This window comes from Chiloscyllium plagiosum, chromosome 7 (genome assembly GCF_004010195.1).
Source record: "Chiloscyllium plagiosum isolate BGI_BamShark_2017 chromosome 7, ASM401019v2, whole genome shotgun sequence".
NCBI classification, from domain to species: domain Eukaryota; kingdom Metazoa; phylum Chordata; class Chondrichthyes; order Orectolobiformes; family Hemiscylliidae; genus Chiloscyllium; species Chiloscyllium plagiosum.
This window is the reverse complement of record NC_057716.1, coordinates 13908200-13926873: the sequence shown is the minus strand read 5'-3', so window position 1 is coordinate 13926873 and position 18674 is coordinate 13908200. Positions and strand designations below refer to the sequence as shown.

At 41.2% G+C, this 18674-nt stretch overlaps 1 protein-coding gene across 6 annotated transcripts in view; it reads right to left on the bottom strand.

Moving 5' to 3' along the window:
- The window catches only part of iqca1 (IQ motif containing with AAA domain 1), a 164276-nt gene that overhangs the window by 23345 nt on the left and 122257 nt on the right, over positions 1 to 18674 (bottom strand). For all 6 annotated transcript variants that reach the window (XR_006312075.1, XM_043693071.1, XM_043693074.1 and 3 more), the window contains one exon: positions 13369 to 13568. Coding sequence is in view for 5 of the 6 variants with exons in the window: in XM_043693071.1 (XP_043549006.1) it covers positions 13369 to 13568 (200 nt within the window). In the remaining variant the exon portion in view is untranslated. The remainder of the gene's footprint in view (positions 1 to 13368; positions 13569 to 18674) is intronic.

Sequence of the window (18674 nt, the reverse complement as noted above, 5' to 3'; positions counted from 1 at the left end):
TGCCCCCTCATCCCCATCCAGCAATGCCCCCTGCCCCCTCATACCCATCCACCATTGCCCCAGCCTCCTCATCCCCGTTCAGCACTGCCCCCTGCCCCCTCATCCCCATTCAGCACTGAACTCCCTCCCTCTCTGGGGCAGCCGGACTGGACACCAAAAATAAGATTGCTGCTGCTGCTGCCGCCTTTGTGGGGTACGTCTCCAAACAGCGTACACACACGTTTTACTGCAACTTTTTGACAGGTTCTACCACTGCCCTGTACAGGACAATGTTGGAGAGATTATCTGGGTGGGGGGTTTAGGGTACACTCTCTGTAGAAATCCAGGGAAAATGTGGGGAGAGAGAGGACGGGAGGTCAGTCATTTGGAGATGGTGCCTGTTTAATCACTGTAAACAAAAGACGCGATCACTGCTGGAAACACCTTCTTTATGTAATGTTTCTATTGGGACTGCGAGGTCTCCTTCGGATAATCCTATTTTTGGATAATTGGCATTCGGATAATCAAGGTTCCACTGTATTTGCAACGTTAGCAATAAAGCGTCAGTAGAGACAAACCATGCTTGCTTTCCTGCCATATCTTGTGAATGTTTGTTAAGCTAAGTAGCAGTGATAGGTGAACTAAATACCAAAATCGAAAGGTTAGCTGTTCATCAAAAAAATCCACACACCTATTTAAAGTTGTTGCTTTTTTACAATGACTTCTGCTCAACATGATTTAGCACATCACAAAAAATGTTTTGTTGCATTTCAGGCCAACCCTGGTGGAGAATGTTAGCATTGACAAGTAAATTTCTTTCTCATTTTGGACACTAGTGTTAAGATCAGGTGTTATTACGGTAGCTGCTGCTCAGACAACCACAGAAGTAAATTCTTCTCTATTCTGCCGGAAACAGTAAAAGACTACTGTTTTGTTTCAAACACATTGACTGATGCCTGTTTTAAATAACAGGTATTTAAAACATGTGTTAAATACTCACTAAGTATATCAGGAACTATATTCAACAGTGCAATAACATCCTTTGATCATATCAGACATTGTTGTGGTCTCCAAATGCAAATAGCTAAACCAGCACAGAGTAATTGTCGAATTAGAGCCAGTTTAAGGATCAATTATAACTTGTGAATTTGAGATCATCAAGAATTGTGCTGAGATGACTGCAAATTCTAAACAAAACTCTGATTACTGTATTAATCTCAATACGGAATCCCAATAATTACATTTGATAAGAGAGGCTGGACACCGCACCAGTACAAATGAATGAACATTTACACCACAGGCACAGATATTAACAAGAATCCTGTCAAACTTTCTTCCCCCGGTTCCACATCATTGGGATCTGACACCTCCAGTGATGGATTCTAGCTATCTGTATAATAGCTATTAACTCCTTATGTTACAACTAGTGGGTCTCTTGATGCAGAGGTAGAATGAGAGGTTTAGGTTCAAGTCTCACTTGCTCCAGAGGTATATAATAACATCTCCGATCAGATTCATTCGATAAATAGGTTAATTTTTTAAAATGTTACAATTACTGAAAAGACTTTGTACAAACTAAATAAAAATAACTTTCAATTGCTGAGGCAGTATCAATCTTTGTATTTGTCAGCTTGGTTTATAAATGTTTTATCTTGCAACAATTTAGGTGCTTTAATATTGTTAAAAAATGTTATTACTCTAGCAAGAATTATGGATTACCTACAAAGAAACAATACAGACAGCCTATTGCAATATTTAGCAGAAATGGTGTGATGGTTCCTACCTTACTAATGAGAAAGTATGTTATTATAGTTAGTAAGAACACTATTGATATTTGACCTCTAAAATTGAAGGTTAATTCAGTCCGGTTTGATGGAATACAAGGATACTGTACTCTATTTGCTGACTATGGAGTTTTCATGTGCTTATGGGCAAGGTCTCATCACGGTTGCAATTTCAAACATGTCACATCTAACACAGGAATGTTAATAATACTAGCTATACCACTGTGAATTCTTCTATCCCCAGCCCAAACAGTCTGACCTCAGTAAGATCACAGCATAAGATACACATAAAAAGAATTACAGAAAAAAGAAATACAACACAGAAATAAGTGCAATTGTGAAGATAACAACAATAATCTATCCTGCTAAGAAGTTATGAAACCTATAACATTAGATTAACTTCTGAAGTGAATTATGAGCTTTATAAATTGAAATTTGATTCTCGGTTAGTGTGGGGGAAATAAATGCTTAATATCTGTGTTCCATCCAGGAAAGTCTTTGACAAGATGGATGAATGGATTTTCCTTGAACTGTTCACTTTTCAGATAGCTTTTTAAATTTGATTGGTTTCACACAATGTAGGCATTTATTAGTACTAACTGTATTAATTAAGAGTTCACATATAAACAGATTAAAGGCTAGATAATCAATAAACATGTTATTAAGATAAAATGAATAAAGGGAAGAACTTTTACCTGAAGGTCAACAGAGAGAGTTAAACTCCTTCATTTGTGAGGATTGAAAACATTTTATATTAATTTCCTGCACTATATGACTTTGACATTCTAAACTTTATGCATGGAATTTCTGTGGAGTTTGGGTCAAAAGGAAGTGTGCTTGGAGTCTATTCTTAACCATTTCCTCTTATGGAGAGTGAGATTAGTGGCAAAAAACATGCCTGTTCACATCTTGGGATGCCGTTACCATTGACTTGCCAACAAGGCAAACGCAAACTGAAAAATTGAGTACCAAACTGTGGATCCTATTTTAGTGGGAAAGTTGTATTGTTTATCTGCACCTTGTACATTAATGGCATGAGCCACACAACACATTGTCTTGGGGAGAATGGTAGAACAGACGTTGACAATGTTCTCCAAAAGTATGCAGTGTCGACAAATTGTAATGTCAGTCAGAGCGTAAAGCAGATTTAATTGTAGTGTTCCCATTTTCAATCTTGCTGCTCCACCTAATGCTCTATCTTGTACATGCATTGCTGAATGTTGTTTAGCAGCTAAAGGCATGGCTCTGATCACTACAACTGGACTGCATTATCAGTGCGATCAAACTAAATGGGACAGCGATCTGATAGAGAATGGTTCTAGTGAATTCCAGCTCAATCATACCTCTGTAAAAGTAGAAATGATTAATAAGTGTTCATCAGTTTATGTATGATGTTTAGTCCTCATCTGTCTGAGGCTCTGGAAACCTACTTGTGATAATTGTGCATGAAAGGGAGTTGGTGCAGATGCAGTAAACGACAAGCTACACAGAGGGAGGAGAGCATGGAACAGGGAAGAGGAGAGAGTAGATCAGAGAGAAAAGGGCTCACTGCAGAAGGCCTATTGATGCAGTGGCTTCGGGAAGCATTTTCCTTCTCTCCGCCTAAGTCAAGAGCACTGAATGCAATTTGGGCACTTGTACGAAGGGAGTGCTGATAGAACTCTGGCACCCCTTGCAACCAGACCTGCAATCTCAAAGACGGTGGCGCCAGAGGCTGTAATGATGACCATAACCCCCAACTTCTTTGGGCTGGGATCTTTTCAGACCTGGGTAGATGGCGCATGTAGCATCTCCCAGTTCACCATCCACTGCAGCATCAGAGAGGTGAAAGGTTTTCTTTTTGCCAAGATAAGGGAGCTCATTGTGTTCTCTCTGAACAGATGAAAGCAGTGGTGTGTCCTTCCCTATATTACAGGGTGCTATCAACTGGACACACATCTAAATGCTGAAATCTACCACAATATAACAGTTCATATTTGATGAACATGCAGTTAGTGTATGACTATTCTAGTCATACCTCAGGAATTCTACCAGCCAGTTTCCTGCTCCTTCAGTATTTCACCAACATCAAACACAGAGAATGGTTGCTAAGTGACATGAACTATATAACAGGTGAGGTGATGGCCTAGTGGTATTATTGCTGGAGTGTTAATCCAAAAATCCAGGTAATGTTCTGGGAACGTTGGTTCAAATCCTATCACAGGATTTGATATCACAGAATGGTAGAATTTGACTTCAATAAAAATCTGGAACTCAGAGCCTAATAATGACTGTGAATCCATTGCTAATTGTTGAAAAAACCCCATCTAGTTCACTAATGCCCTTTCGGGAAGGAAACTGCCTGGTCTGGCCTCGAGAACCACAGCAATGTAGTTGACTATTAACTGCCCCTGACCAATAAAAGTTAAGCAATAAATGCTGGCCTAGCCAGTGATGTCCTCATCCAATGAAAGACTTGCAGTTTGAAATGTAGTCACTGCTATAATATTAATGTTTAGCTCATGATTCAGCTTGGGAACCCAATCTCATGGCTTAGTATGTATGATGTGTGCAATTCTGGCATATAAAACAATATCGAGCAAATCACTGGGGTGAGTATACAGCGGCCCTTCAGCTCTCACCAAAGGCTTTAGTGTGGTTCATGGTGTATCTTCCATAAAGTGGTCATCATGATGGCACAGCCCATGTCAGGAAAAGGAGAGAATGTAGGAAAGTTATCAAGGAACAAAGGAGATTACAGAGACATGCATGAATTCTCGAATAGTTATAATGGGGAACTTTAATCATCTGAATTAAAGGCTGGCACAGTAGTCGTATAAAGGGCAGAGAGGAACCCAAGTTCCTAGAATATGTTCAGGAGAATTTTCTACAGCAGCATGTTGCCAGTTTGCTGACCACTGGTTCTTGGAAATGAGGGTGGAAAAAGTGGAACAGTGTAGGTAGGGGAACATTTAGGGACAGTGATCATTAAAGCATAAGGTTTAGATTGGTTATGGAAAAAGTACAAAGAATAACACAGAGAAAGAAAAAGTAACTGGAATGAAATCTACTTCAATGGGCTCAGAATGGTCTTGGGCCTGAGAACTGGAATCAGTGACTGGTGTGAAAAACAGGAACTGACCAATGTGTTAAATTTACGAAGAAATTTGCTGATGCATATTCCAGGTGCAATCTTGCAAAGATGAATGATAGGACAAACAAATTTGTAGCTTCCTGGAAGACAAGATACAGAAATTAAGATAGAGTAGAAAAAGTGTTAAAACAGATGTGATGTGGATAATACAACTGAGAACCAGGCTGTTTATAGAAAGTACAGAGGGGCGTTGAATAAACAAGAGATACTGACATTCCTGCGGTGTTCTACTGGTATACAAAAAGCAAAGGGAGGTGTGGGTTCAAAAAGGAGCCAGATGAAGTGTATGCATGAAGTGGATGGAATGAGACCATAAGACCACAAGACATAGGAGTAGAAGTAAAGCTATTCGGCCTATTGAGTCCACTCTGCCATTTAATCATGGGTGATCGGCATTTCAACTTCACTTACCCGCATTCTCCCCGTAGCCCTTAATTCCGAATAACTGTAGTATTAAATTGAGGTTTTTAAATTTGCTCTTATCAAGAAAGTAGCTTCTGCCCAGTTCATGGTTGAAAGGGATGGAATTCAGACCTGTCTGTTTGGCTGTCTGTCCTTAAAAGTGATATGGCACCAAAACCAAATAAGACATATTCAAGGATACTGAAGGAAACTAATGAGGTGGGGGATGGGAACCAAATGAGGAGGTTAGTGGACAGTAAGGAAATTGTAACTAAAACCTGTAAGGAACAAGATACTGAAGTTAATGTGACTAAGGGGAATAGTAGGCAAGGAGCAGATGATGAACGCAAAGGGACAGGTGGTCTGAGATACATTTGTTTTAATGCAAGAAGTGCAGTAGGTAAAGCAGATGAACTTAGGGCTTGGATTAGTACCTGAGAGTATGATGTTATTGCTATCACTGAGACTTTGGTTGAGGGAAGGGCATGATTGGCAACTAAATATCCCAGGATATAGTTGCTTCAGGCAGGATAGAGAGGGAGATAAAAGGGGTGGAGGAGTTGCATTACTTGTCAGAGAGGATATCACAGCTGTGATGAAGGAGGACACTATGGGAGACTTGAGCAGTGAGGCAATATCGAGTTTTGAGAAGATTTGTAGCCCAGGTTGAGGTTTTGGATGTAGGTTTGCTCGCTGAGCTGGAAGGTTCTTTCCAGATGTTTCATCACCCTACTAGGTAACATCTTCAGTGGGCCTCAGGCAAAGCACTGCTGAAAATTCCTGCTTTGTATTTATATGTTTGGATTTCTTTGGGTTGATAATGTCATTTCCTGTGGTGAAGTCACTTCTTGTTCCCTTTCTCAGGGGGTGGTAGATGGGGTCTAACTTGATGTGTTTGTTGATAGAGTTCTGGTTGGAATGCCATGCTTCTAGGAATTCGCATGCATGTCTTTGTTTGGCGTCCTAGGATGGATGTGTTGTCCCAGTCGAAGTGGTGTTCTTCCTCATCCATATGATTAGATTACTTACAGTGTGGAAACAGGCTCTTCGGCCCAACAAGTCCATGCCGACCCGCTGAAGCGCAACTCACCCAGACCCATTCCCCTACATTTAACCCCTTCACCTAACACTAGGGGCAATTTAGCATGGCCAATTCACCTAACCTGTACATTTTTGGAGTGTGGGAGAAAACCGGAGCACCCGGAGGAAACCCACGCAGACACGGGGATAAAGTACAAACTCCATACAGAGAGTCGCCTGAGGCGGGAACTGAACCCAGGTCTCTGGCGCTGTGAGGCAGCAGTGCTAAGCATAAGCCCATTCCTGAAGAAGGGCTTATGCCCGAAACGTCGATTCTCCTGTTCCCTGGATGCTGCCTGACCTGCTGCGCTTTTCCAGCAACACATCGAGTTAGACCCCATCTACCACCCCCTGAGAAAAGGAACAAGAAGTGACTTCACCACAGGAAATAACATCACCACTGGAAATGACATCACCCAAAGAAACCCAAACATATGAATACAAAGCAGGAATTTTCAGCAGTGCTTTGCCTGAGGCCCACTGAAGATGTTACCTAGTAGAGTGACAAAACATCTTGAAATGAACCTTCCAGCTCAGCAAGCAAACCTACATCTAAGTGAGGCAATATGGTAGAAGTCAGAAATAGGAAGGGTGTGGTAACAATGTTGGGGCTGGACTACAGACCTCCCAACGAGTGTGAGATAGAGGTTCCGATAGGTAAAGATTTTGGAAAGATGTAGGAGCAACAGGATGGTGGTGATAGGAGATTTTAATTTGCCCAACATTGACTGGGATTCACTTAGTGTTAGAGGTCTAGATGAAGCAGAATTTGTAAGGAGCATTCAGGAGGCTTTTATAGAGTATTATGTATATAACTGAAGAGTGTGGTACTGGAAAAGCACAGCTGGTCAGGCAGCATCTGAGGAGCAGGAGAGTTGTGTTTCGAGCATAAGCTCTTCACCAGAAAGAGCTTCCTGATGAAGAACTGATGCTCGAAACGTCAATTCTTCTGCTCTTCGGATGCTGCCTGACCAGCTGTGCTTTTCCAGCACCACACTCTTCGACTCTGATCTCCAGCGTCTGCAGTCCTCACTTTCTCCCAGTATGTAAATAGTCCAACTCGGGAAGAGGCCATATTGGACCTGGTGGGGAATGAGCCTGCCCTGGTAGTTGAGGTTTCAGTAGGGGATTACTTTGGGAATAGTGATCACAATTCCATAAGTTTTGGAATACTCATGAACAAAGATGAGAGTGGTCCTAAAGGAAGAGTCCTAACATGGGAGAAGGCCAATGATAACAAAATTCAGCAGGAACTGGGGAATGTGGATTGGGAGCAGCTGTTTGAAGATAAGTCCACATTCAATATGTGGGAGGCTTTTAAAGGAAGTGATGGACAGACATGTCCTGTGAAAATGAGGGATAGAAATGGCAAGATTAGGGAACCATGGATGACAGGTGAAATTGTAAGATTAGCTAAGAGGAAAAAGGAAGCATACATAAGGTCTAGGCGACTGAAAACAGAGGAAGCTTTGGAAGAATATCGGGAATGTAGGACCAATCTGAATCGAGGTATTAAGAGGACTAAAAGGGTCATGAAATATCTTTAGCAAACAGGATTAAGGAAAATCCAAAAGCCCTTTATTCATATATAAGGAGGAAGAGGGTAACGAGAGAAAGGGTTGGCCCACTCAAGGACAAAGGAGGAAAGTTATGCATGGATTCAGAGAAAATAGGTGAGATTCTTAATCAGTACTTTGCGTCGGTATTCACCGAGGAAAGGGACATGACGGATGTTGAGATTCGGGATAGATGTTTGATTACTCCAGGTTAAGTCGACACAAGAAGGAAGGAAGTGTTGGATATTTTAAAAGGTATTAAGGTGGACAAGTCCTCAGGTCCGGATGGGATCTATCCAGGTTACTGAGGGAAGTGAGAGAGGAAATAGCTGGGGCTTTAACAGATATCTTTGCAGCATCCTTTAACATGGGTGAGGTCCCAGAGAATTGCTAATGTTGTCCCCTTGTTTAAGAAGGGTAGCAAGGATAATCCAGGTAATTATAGACCAGTGAGCCCAACATCAGTGGTAGGAAGCTGCTGGAGAAGATACTGAGGGATAGGATCTATTTACATTTGGAAGAGGGAAGTCATGTCTTCCCAACTTAATAGAATTATTTGAGGAAGTGACAAAGTTGACTGATGAGCGAAGGGCTGTAGATGTCATATACATGGATTTCAGTAAGGTGTTTGATAAGGTTCCCCATGGTAGGCTGATGAAGAAAGTGAAGTTGCATGGGGCCTGGGTGTACTAGCTAGATGAATAGAGAACTGGCTGGGCAGAAGGAGACAGAGAGTAGTAGGGGAAGGGAGTTTCTTAAAATGGAGAACTGTGACCAGTGGTGTTCCACAAGGATCCATATTAGGACACCTGTTGTTTGTGATATACATAAAAGATCTGGAGGAAGATATAGGTGGTCTGATTAGCACGTTTGCAGATGACACTAAGTTTGGTGGAGTAGCAGATGCTGAAAGGGACTGTCAGAGAATGCAGTGGAATATAGATAGATTGGAGAATTGGGCAGGAAATAACAGATGGAATTCAATCTGGGCAAATGTGATGTGATGCATTTGGAAGATACAATTCAAAAGCGAACTATACGGTAAATGGAAAAACCCCAGGAAAATTGATGTAGAGGGAGATCTGGTTCATTGTACCCTGAAGGTGGCAACACAAGTCGATAGAGGGGTCAAGAAGGCATATGGCATGCTTTCCTTCATCGGACAGGGCACTGAGTACAAGAGTTGGCTGGTCATGTTACAGTTGTACTAGACTTTGGTTTGGCCACATTTGAAATACTGTATACAGTTCTGATTGCCACACTACCAAAAGGATGTGTATGCTTTGGAAAGGGTGAAAGGAGGTTCAAAAGAATGTTGCCTGGTATGGAGGGCACTAGCTATGAAGAGAGGGTGAGTAGATTAGAATTATTTTCATTAGAAAGATGGAGGTTGACGGGGGACCTGATTGAGTTCTGTAAAATCATGAGAGGTATAGTCAGGGTGGATAGCAAGAGGCTTTTTCCCCACAATGAGGGACTCAATTACTAGGGGTCATGAGTTCATGGTGAGAGGGGAAAAGTTTAAGGGAGATATGCGTGAAACGTGGGTGGTGGATGCCTGAAATGTGTTGCCAGCGAAGGTGCTGGAGACAGGCACAATAACGTCATTTAAGATGTATCTAGACTGATACATGAATGGGCAGGGAGCAGTGGGATACAGATCCATAGACATTAGGTGACAGGTTCAGATAGAGGATCTGGATCAGCACAGGCTTGGAGGGCCAAAAGACCTATTCCTGTGCTGTAATTTGTTCTTTTCTTTGAAGTGACAATGGATGTTGCAAATACTCAGGCCAAAATATGCCATTCTTTCTCAGACTCGGGATTAGTGCCAGAAGATTGAAAAATTGCAAAAGTGGCAATCCTGTTCAAAATAAAAGCATAAACAAAAGACCAGCAATTACAGCTTCCTTGGTCCATGCCAAAATGCTTCATTAAATCTCCGTAGGCTTGCATATAACCACTTTGATAATGAAGAAGGAGGCAATTGAGATATTTCATGGGTTAATAAAAGATAAAAGAAGGATTAGAATGACCAGCATTAGTTATTGTAAAGTTAGTAAGACATCTGGACTAGATGAAATGCATCTGACTGTACGGAAGGAAATAAGGCAGGAATTGTGGATGTATTGACCATAAGCTTTCAATCCACATAAATACAGGATGATGCAAGAAGATGGGAAAAGTGCTGTGGTACACATTTGTGTACAAGGATCAACTAGCAGTGTAGTGGTCGTGTCATGTCTCTGGGTCAGAAGGTCTGGATTCAAGTCCCATCTGCTCCTCCAGCAATTGGTTGGGATCTGAAATATGCTTGAGAGAGTTGAGTTCAGATTCAGTTGTGACTTTTGAAAAAGGATTGAGTGAGCTTGGGAAATAACATGTCTGAAGTGGTACAGGGAAACCTTAAGGATGGAACTGGATGAATTGCTCTTGCAGAAGAGCTGGGACAAACTCGGAGAACTGAAATTACCTACTTATGTGCTCTCACCATTCCATAATTCTCTGCAATAATTACACTTTGAATGAAATAAACTAGCTGTTGTAGAATAATGGAGCACGCTCAAAGGGCAGAGTAGCCTACTCCTGTTCCTAGTTTCTCAGTCCATGTATGCATTTGGACACAGGGAAAGGATTTGGTTAATTTCTCCTATAGTTGGCGCATCCATTCACTCCATAAATAAAAGAAACACCTGCAATTCAAACCACAAAGCACTTTGCAGCCAATAAAATAGTTCTGCACTGTAGTCACTGTTATGTAGAAAATGAAGCAGCAGATCTCTCAAAAGCAATAACATAATATCAACTAGATATTCAACTTGTGATGTTACATTAAGGAATAGATGTATAACGGCACTACAGGTTAGATTCAATGCTCTTATTTGAAACAGTACCACAGGTCTCTTATATCCATGTGAGAGGACAGCTACAGAGTGCTTTAGTTTACTATCACATTCAAAAGAATGCCTCCAACAGTGAGCATTCCTTCACTATTGCACTAGAATGTCAACATTGATTTTTATCCTCAAGGTCTGGAGTGGTACTTGAACTTAAAACCTTCTGACCCAAAGTGACACTTCCACCCATTGAGTCATGGCAGATACTCAAAGATAAATATTCAACAAAGACCCACGCTTAGGTTCATTGATCTTTATGCAAATTGCTCCAGCTCCTTTATTCACAAAGGAGTCTGATGGATTCCAAGAAATAAGTGCCTCTGACTCTTCTGAGCAATTTCTTTTATAGTTTAGTAAGACCTTTGTAAAATCTCCTGACTCAACACATTCTACATTTCTTCCAGAATCTTCTAATTCCAACGGTCAAAGAAATTCACAGCACTGCATTCCTCTGCAACATTTTAAGCATGTAGAGTTGGGGAAGTCAGGACACTCCTCCTATTTACGACACTTGCTGCCATATTCTGGTAAATATTTTAAAGGTCCAGTGCTAGTGAGTGTTAGTGAGTGGATGAGAGTGTAGGCAAGTGGCTGAATCGATGAGTGGGTGAATGAGAGGAGAGCTAAGTAGGTGAGGTGCATTGATGGGTGAGGGTTGATAGGAGGGTCAGTGAGTGAGATAGGTAGGTAGATGAATGGGTAGGTGGGGCGGGTAGTTGAGTTTAGTCAGAGCAATCACTGAGTCAGGGGTTAGTGAAGTCAAATAGCAATTGGTTAAGGTCGGTATGGGATACATTGCATCAAGGGGCAGTCACATCAGGGTGGAAGGAGTGGTGGTATAGTTGGATCTGGTCAGAGGCTAAAAGAAAGCTAGCTAGAAATATAAAAACAGATAGCAAGATTTTCTACAGATACATTAAAGAGAAAAGAGATAAATTCATCATTAGTCCTGTAGAAAGTGAGTCTGGAGGATTAATGGAAAGTAAGAAGGTGGCAGATGAATTGAATAGGTATTTTGCATAGTCTTCACTATAGATATTACAAGTAATATCACAAAAACGTTGTAAATCAGGAAATGAAAGGGAACATTGAACTCAGAAAGATTGAGATCTCCAGGGAAGTGTTACTAAGCAACCTGTTGGAGCTGCAGCTGACAATTCATAGAATCCTTACAGTCCAGATAGAGACCATTTGGCCCATCAAGTCTTCACCAACCCTCTGCCCAGACCCAGCCACCGACCCTATCCCCACATTTACCATTGCTAACCCACCTAACTTGAAAATCCCTGTACACTATGGGCAATTTTAGCATGGCCAATTCATCTAACCTGCACATCATTGGACTGCAGGAGGAAACCAGAGCATCCAATGGAACCCACCCAAACACAAGGAGAATGTGCAAACTTCACATAGACAGTCGCCCAGGGCTGGAATTGACCTCAGGTCCCTGGTATTGTGAGGCAGCAGTGCTAATCACTGTGCCACCATGCACAAGTCCTTAATCCTGATGTATTTCATCCAAGGATCTTAAAATAAGTGATTTGTGATATGGATGCGCCAATGATTATACTTCTCTAAAATTTCCTAGATTGGTGAAAGTTATATCCCAAGTTATATCCCATTAGTGTTGAAGACTGCAAAATATAACTGTTTTCTTCAAAAAGGGAGGGAAATAAAACACAGGAAACTACAGGCCAGTTAGCTTAACATTTGTCATTGGTAAGATATTTAGAGCTTTTATTAAAGACGTCATAAAGGGGACTTATAAAAGTTCAAGGTAATCAAGTAGAGTCAACAAGATTTTGTTAAAGGAAATTATGTTTAACAAATTTACCAGAGTTCTTTGAGTAAGTAATGTGCTGCAGATAAGGAGGAAGCAATGACTGTATGGAACTTGATTTTCATTAGGTACTTGTTAAATTGTCACAAAGCGTATTGACATTGTTATTGATTAAACAATATAGGTGTAGAGATAACATAATGGTATGGACAGAAAATTGGCTGGCTGTAAGAAAAATGAAAAATAGGCACAAATGGGTTATTTTCTGGTTGGTAAGATGTAATAAATGGTGTGACACCAAGATTAGTGCTGGGACCTCAACTGCTGCTTCACAGTGCCAACGACACAAGCTTAATTCCAGGCTCAGGTGACTGTCTGTGTGGAGTTTGTACATTCTTCCTGTGCCCGTGTGGGCTTCCTCTGGGTGCTCTGGTTTCCTTCCAGAGTCCAAAGATGTGCAAATTAGGTGGATTGGCCACGTTAAATTGTCCTGTAGTGTCTAAGGGTTTGCAGGCTAGTTGGATTAGCCATGGGAAATGCAGGGTTACAAGGATAGGGTGGAGGGGCTGGGTATTGGTGGGATGCTCTTCATCGGGGGGGGCAGTATGGGCTTAATTGGCTGAATGGCCTGCTTCTACATTGTCAGGATTCTATGAAAACCAACCATGCTGGAAAAATGCAGCAATACTGAAGTGTTTCAACATTTACCATAACTTGTGCATCTAATATAATCTGTTTGTCCTATCAGACAGTCTACCTTGAATACCATGTGGATCATCATTTTGAGACCAATCTTGCCCGGATATTTTCCTGCAGTGTTATGTGGTGACAAATTAAACAGGTTGGCTCCGGTTTCCGTACAGAGAGCGTGGACCAGCATTTTCTTTCCGACTCCAGATGGTCCTGCCAACAGCAAAGATTTCACCAATGGAGCTTTCTCATGGACAGCTTGAGAACCTGCAACAGGAATACAGGGAATCAAACTGGGACTCCCACAAGAATTTACTTGTGATACAAAACCATATCCTGCTTTCTAAAAGGTAAAGATCTGGTGAAACCTGAAAAAGATTGTTATTTTACAGAATTGTTGGTGAGAATCTGTACTGTTGGCAGGTGAAATCTGGAACAAGAGACCATAATCTTGAAAGTGGAACTAAACTGAAGTGCACAGGAGTTTCTCACAAAAGATAAAGATGCCTTGACAATTCATAGCGTTTCAAGACTGGGGTTAATTGATATTTCATGAATTTATATAAGACTGCAACTATACCACAGATAAATAATAGATGCAGTTTGGTTGCCTTAGTATAGAAAGGATGATAAAGCCATTAAAATGAACAGTCGGCTCCCCAGGATGAAGTTAAGGATAAGAAACAAGTTATGAGAACAGGGTTGGTGTACCTTGTCCACTGTCTGGAAAGAAAAGAATATTGATCAGAGATATAGGAGAGGTTTGACAACATTTGATAAACAAAATAACAAAAGGTTACCATGTACTGTCCCCTAGCTAATGAATAAGGACACCTCATGTCCAACAGCACTTGGTGGAAGCACTGAGGTTGAAAAGTGAACAAAATGTACCTGTGCGGGGACTTCAAAGTCTCCTCTATGTTGCATACACACATAGGGAAGTGTAATTTTTCACTCCGTTATGGAGTCAAGGGGCTTGATTGTGTATTCCCGTTTGATGGTTTTGGAAATATAATTGGTGATCTTGCATGCCATCCTTGGGCCTATTAACCTATTAACAGCTATATATGGGGAATGTGATGGCCATGGGTGTGGGTGGGATGAGGGGGGAGGTTGCACAGTTAACATCCTTTACAGATCCTGTAAATCCATCTAAAGCGCTCCACCCTCTAAAAAATCATTCTTCCTTTAACCCCACCCTACAAAGCCTCTGGAACCCAGTCCTGGACCCCCACTACTGAGAAGTCAATATTGGGTCTCCTTGGGAATGCCTGTAGTTCCAAAAATGGCCAGCTGACTTTACTAGTATTAACAGCGTGCCAGCCATCAGATTAGCTGACAACTCTTAAGGGAGGGCTTCCTCCTGACAGAGGGAAGAAGTCCCATCTTAAAGCAATTATTACTGCTACCAAGTCAGGACAATGGAGGAGTTCTCTTCCCTGCAAGCCCCCAGCTCCTGATTTTTTGTTGTCTCTTAGAACCTGAAGGTCTTGATCTCCATCTTAGGTTTTTGTCCACACTCCTATATTCATCAAAAGATCCTGTCAGTTGATTAAAGTGTAACAGATGAACCCATGCTGAATTAACCTGTACAACAATACAGTATTGCAATGGAATTGCACAACTATTAAAACTTTGTACAGTGGTGGACTAAATCTGTATATAGTACATCAGATGCTGCAGCACTATTTATCAGGGATGCTTTGGGAGTTCACATGAGACTACTTCTTGAATCTCAGCTGAGATAGCAGTTCACAGACTATAATTGGATTTGATGAGGAAAAGTAACTATTGTCAACACATTTAGATTTTGGGAGATAATGCAATTAGCTATGGCTGTGATGTCCTCACTCATGAAACAATGTTACATGGAGTGTTTACATCATCTTAATATTTCATGTAACATTGTAATAATTGAGATGACTTTTGATAAGTTTTCTTATCTTTAGAAGTGTTCCATTGTTGGAAAGACTTAGCAACAGTCGGACTAAACATGAAGTAAAATGTCAGGCATCTCAGATATTTAATTGGTTTTTTAAATATAACAATCAATGAGCATGAGAATTCTGTCTTCTTCCATTTGAGATAGCTGGCATTCCCACTGGAAACAGCAGGAAGTTCGACTTTGAAATCTGAATGATTTAATAAATGGTCTTTTCCCAGGCCACTCTATCTCCCAAGGGACTTAACTGCATTGCTACGTCGAAAATACAAGCTTCCTGTTCTCGTGGTAAACTGGTTTACCTTAGCAAATACTTATTGAATGCTCAGCAAACAACAGTCTCATTAAATAAAATGCTTTGTTAATAATGTGAGATTAAAACAGAATGAAATTCCCTTTCCTTAAAAATAAAAGATTACCTGGAGTGACAAAGTATGTTTTGTGCTGGATGGAGTTGAACTCCTTTAATTTTGTTAGAGCTATCTTCCAGAGAAGCAAAGTACATTTCATCACACTCCTGCTTTGTGGCTTCAAATAGGTGGGCAGGCTTTCCTGAGTCAGGAATTAAGATGCTCACCACAGAATTCCTAGCCTCTGTTAATGCCATAGCAATTAAATGTGGATTCAGTTTAGCTAGCAGTCAGTGATAACTGCCAGGACATTGATGCAGGTGGTTTCGGCAATGCTGTTCAATGTTAAGGGGAGATGGTTGGATTCTCTCTTATTGGGGATGCTATTTTTGATTCATCTGCCAAGCCTTGATGTTGTCTATGTCTTGCTGCATGTGGGCTTGGACTGTTTCAGCATCTAAGTCATACACTGTGCAATCATCAGTGATTTTACTAATTGTACTAATCAAATGCATTTCAGTTTTCCAATTCCATTGTTTATTCAAATTCTCTCTTCCTTCTACCACACTATTTATCATACTTTTTGGATTGCCTGATGTAATTTTTTTTCAAATTTGCCAATCAGCTTCTACTCCATAGAATGTTCCCTCCCCTAACATTTTATTTATTCTCTGTTCATGTCCCTTTGATTATACTCATGACTTTCCTGCCTCAGTTTTTGCAATTATGTGACAAGCTCTGTCATTTTCCATTCAAAACTATAATACTACAAATTATTTTCTTCTTTTCTTCACCTCTGGCCTCAGCATGGACATGGCAAGGCATCTTCTTGGCCCAGCCCGGCCTGTGCCGCCTCTTGGCAGCACATGGCGGTCTCTCGGCCGGAGTGGCAGTGTCTTGGCTCGGCATGGCGGTACTGCAGCCCAGTGCTTTAAAGATAGCGTCTTTAATACCCATGAACGCTTCTATCTATAAAAACAAGGTCAGCGGATACATGGGAACACCATCACCTTCCTCTCCAAGCCGGGGGAAGTATGTTGGCTTATATTAACAAGGTGGTTGAGTTTAAGAGCCATGAGGTTATGCTGCAGCTCCACAAAGCCCTGGTTAGACCACAATTGGAATATTATGTTCAGTTCTGGTCACCTCATTATTGGAAGGATGTGGAAGCTTAAGAGAAGGTGCAGAGGAGATTTACCAGGATGCTGCCTAGACAGGAGGGCATGTCTTATGAAGAAAGGTTGAGGAAGCTCGGGCTTTTCTCATTGCAGCAAAGAAGGATGAGAGGCGATTTGGTAGAGAGTTACAAGATGATGAGGAGCATAGATAGAGAGGATAGCCAGAGATTTTAGGATAAAGGGTCGGCACAACATCGAGGAGGACCTGTACTGTGCTATGTTCTATGTTCTAAGCCCCTCACTATCCTGACTTGAAAACATATTGCCATTCCTTCACTGTCATTGTGTCAAAATCTTGAAATTCCCTTCCTAAGGGTATTGTGGGTCAACCTACAGCACATAAACGGCAGCTGTTCAGGAAGGTAGCTCATCACCACCTTCTCAAGGGCAAGTTGGGACAGGGAATAAATGTTGGCAAGCCAGTAATGTCCATATCCCATTAGTGACTAAAATAAATTCCATCCACTATAGTTTACCCATTCAACTAGTCTATTAATCTCCCTATAATGACATGGGGTAAACCCTCCTGCTTAATTTAAACCAGCAATACAGAAAAGATTTATCCCATGCAATAATCTGTGAAAATTCAAGAGGCCAAGAACTATTTAAAGTAAAAATTAACAACTTTATTTCTTAAAGTATAACAGAGAATAATTAACTCACAACTATTTACACCTCCTTTCTCTAACCTATCTTTACCTTCCCTTCTATAATACTAGTCTGATAAAACTCCCAATTAAGATTTGCAGGAAAATTCAAATTTTAAAACCAGCCAGTGGTCGAATCATCTCTTTATCTTTGTCGGTAGATTGGCTCTCCAGGTCAGTGTTGAGGATTTTTTTTCTGTGCAAACTCCTTCTCTGGACAGGTACCTCTCAGAGTTCTGACTAGCAGTCTGCAGCTGTTGGTCTGGTGGCAGCACTCCTCCCAACTGTTCAGTTTTCCCCGGTCTTATATTCCAAAGCATCAGATTGTGTCATTGGCTTTTAAGATTGTCAATATACGCAATTCAAACTTGATCGGAATTTAGTACTTTATAGGGTATAATTAAACTGATTGGCCTTAAACAAATCTGTTTTGTCATTTCCAGGCAACTCCCTACCCCAGTAGCTGGAGCACATGTTACATTGTGTCTTTTTGTTTAGATTATTTAGATTAGATTACATTACATTACAGTGTGGAAACAGGCCCTTCGGCCCAACAAGTCCACACCGACCCGCCGAAGCGCAACCCACCCACACCCCTACATTTACCCATTACCTAACACTACCGCCAATTTAGCATGGCCAATTCACCTAACCTGCACATCTTTGGACTGTGGGCGGAAACCAGAGCACCCGGAGGAAACCCACGCAGACACAGGGAGAATGTGCAAACTCCACACAGTCAGTCGCCTGAGGCAGGAATTGAACCCGGTCTCAGGCGCTGTGAGGCAGCAGTGCTAACCACTGTGCCACCGTGCCGCCCGTCTTATTGAGAACACTTGGTGCTGTCACTGCTAGCTTTTACTCCCTTAAAAGTACAGTACACCCACATCTTCATAACAATCCCTTTATAATTTTAGGCTATTATCTACCTTGTCTGCAATGCCATGGAACTTTGTGTCATCAATGCAATGCAGTGCTGTCTGTTGAGCATGCCCATCTGCTTTCTGAGAATCATCTACTACCGGCTAAACTGAAATAATTTTTTCAATTTGCACCTGAATCACTCAATTTCCCAAGAAAAGTGGAAGAAAAATTGACGTTCAAAAAGCTAACCCTGCTTTCACAGCTCACAAAATGATCCTGGCTGAATAAATATATAATCTTTTTGAGGCATCGAAAGAAAATAGGAAGATGGAATTTTTTTTTTTTAAATGGCGTACTGTTTTCTTTGCTTCAATGGGCGAGCCATAATGGTT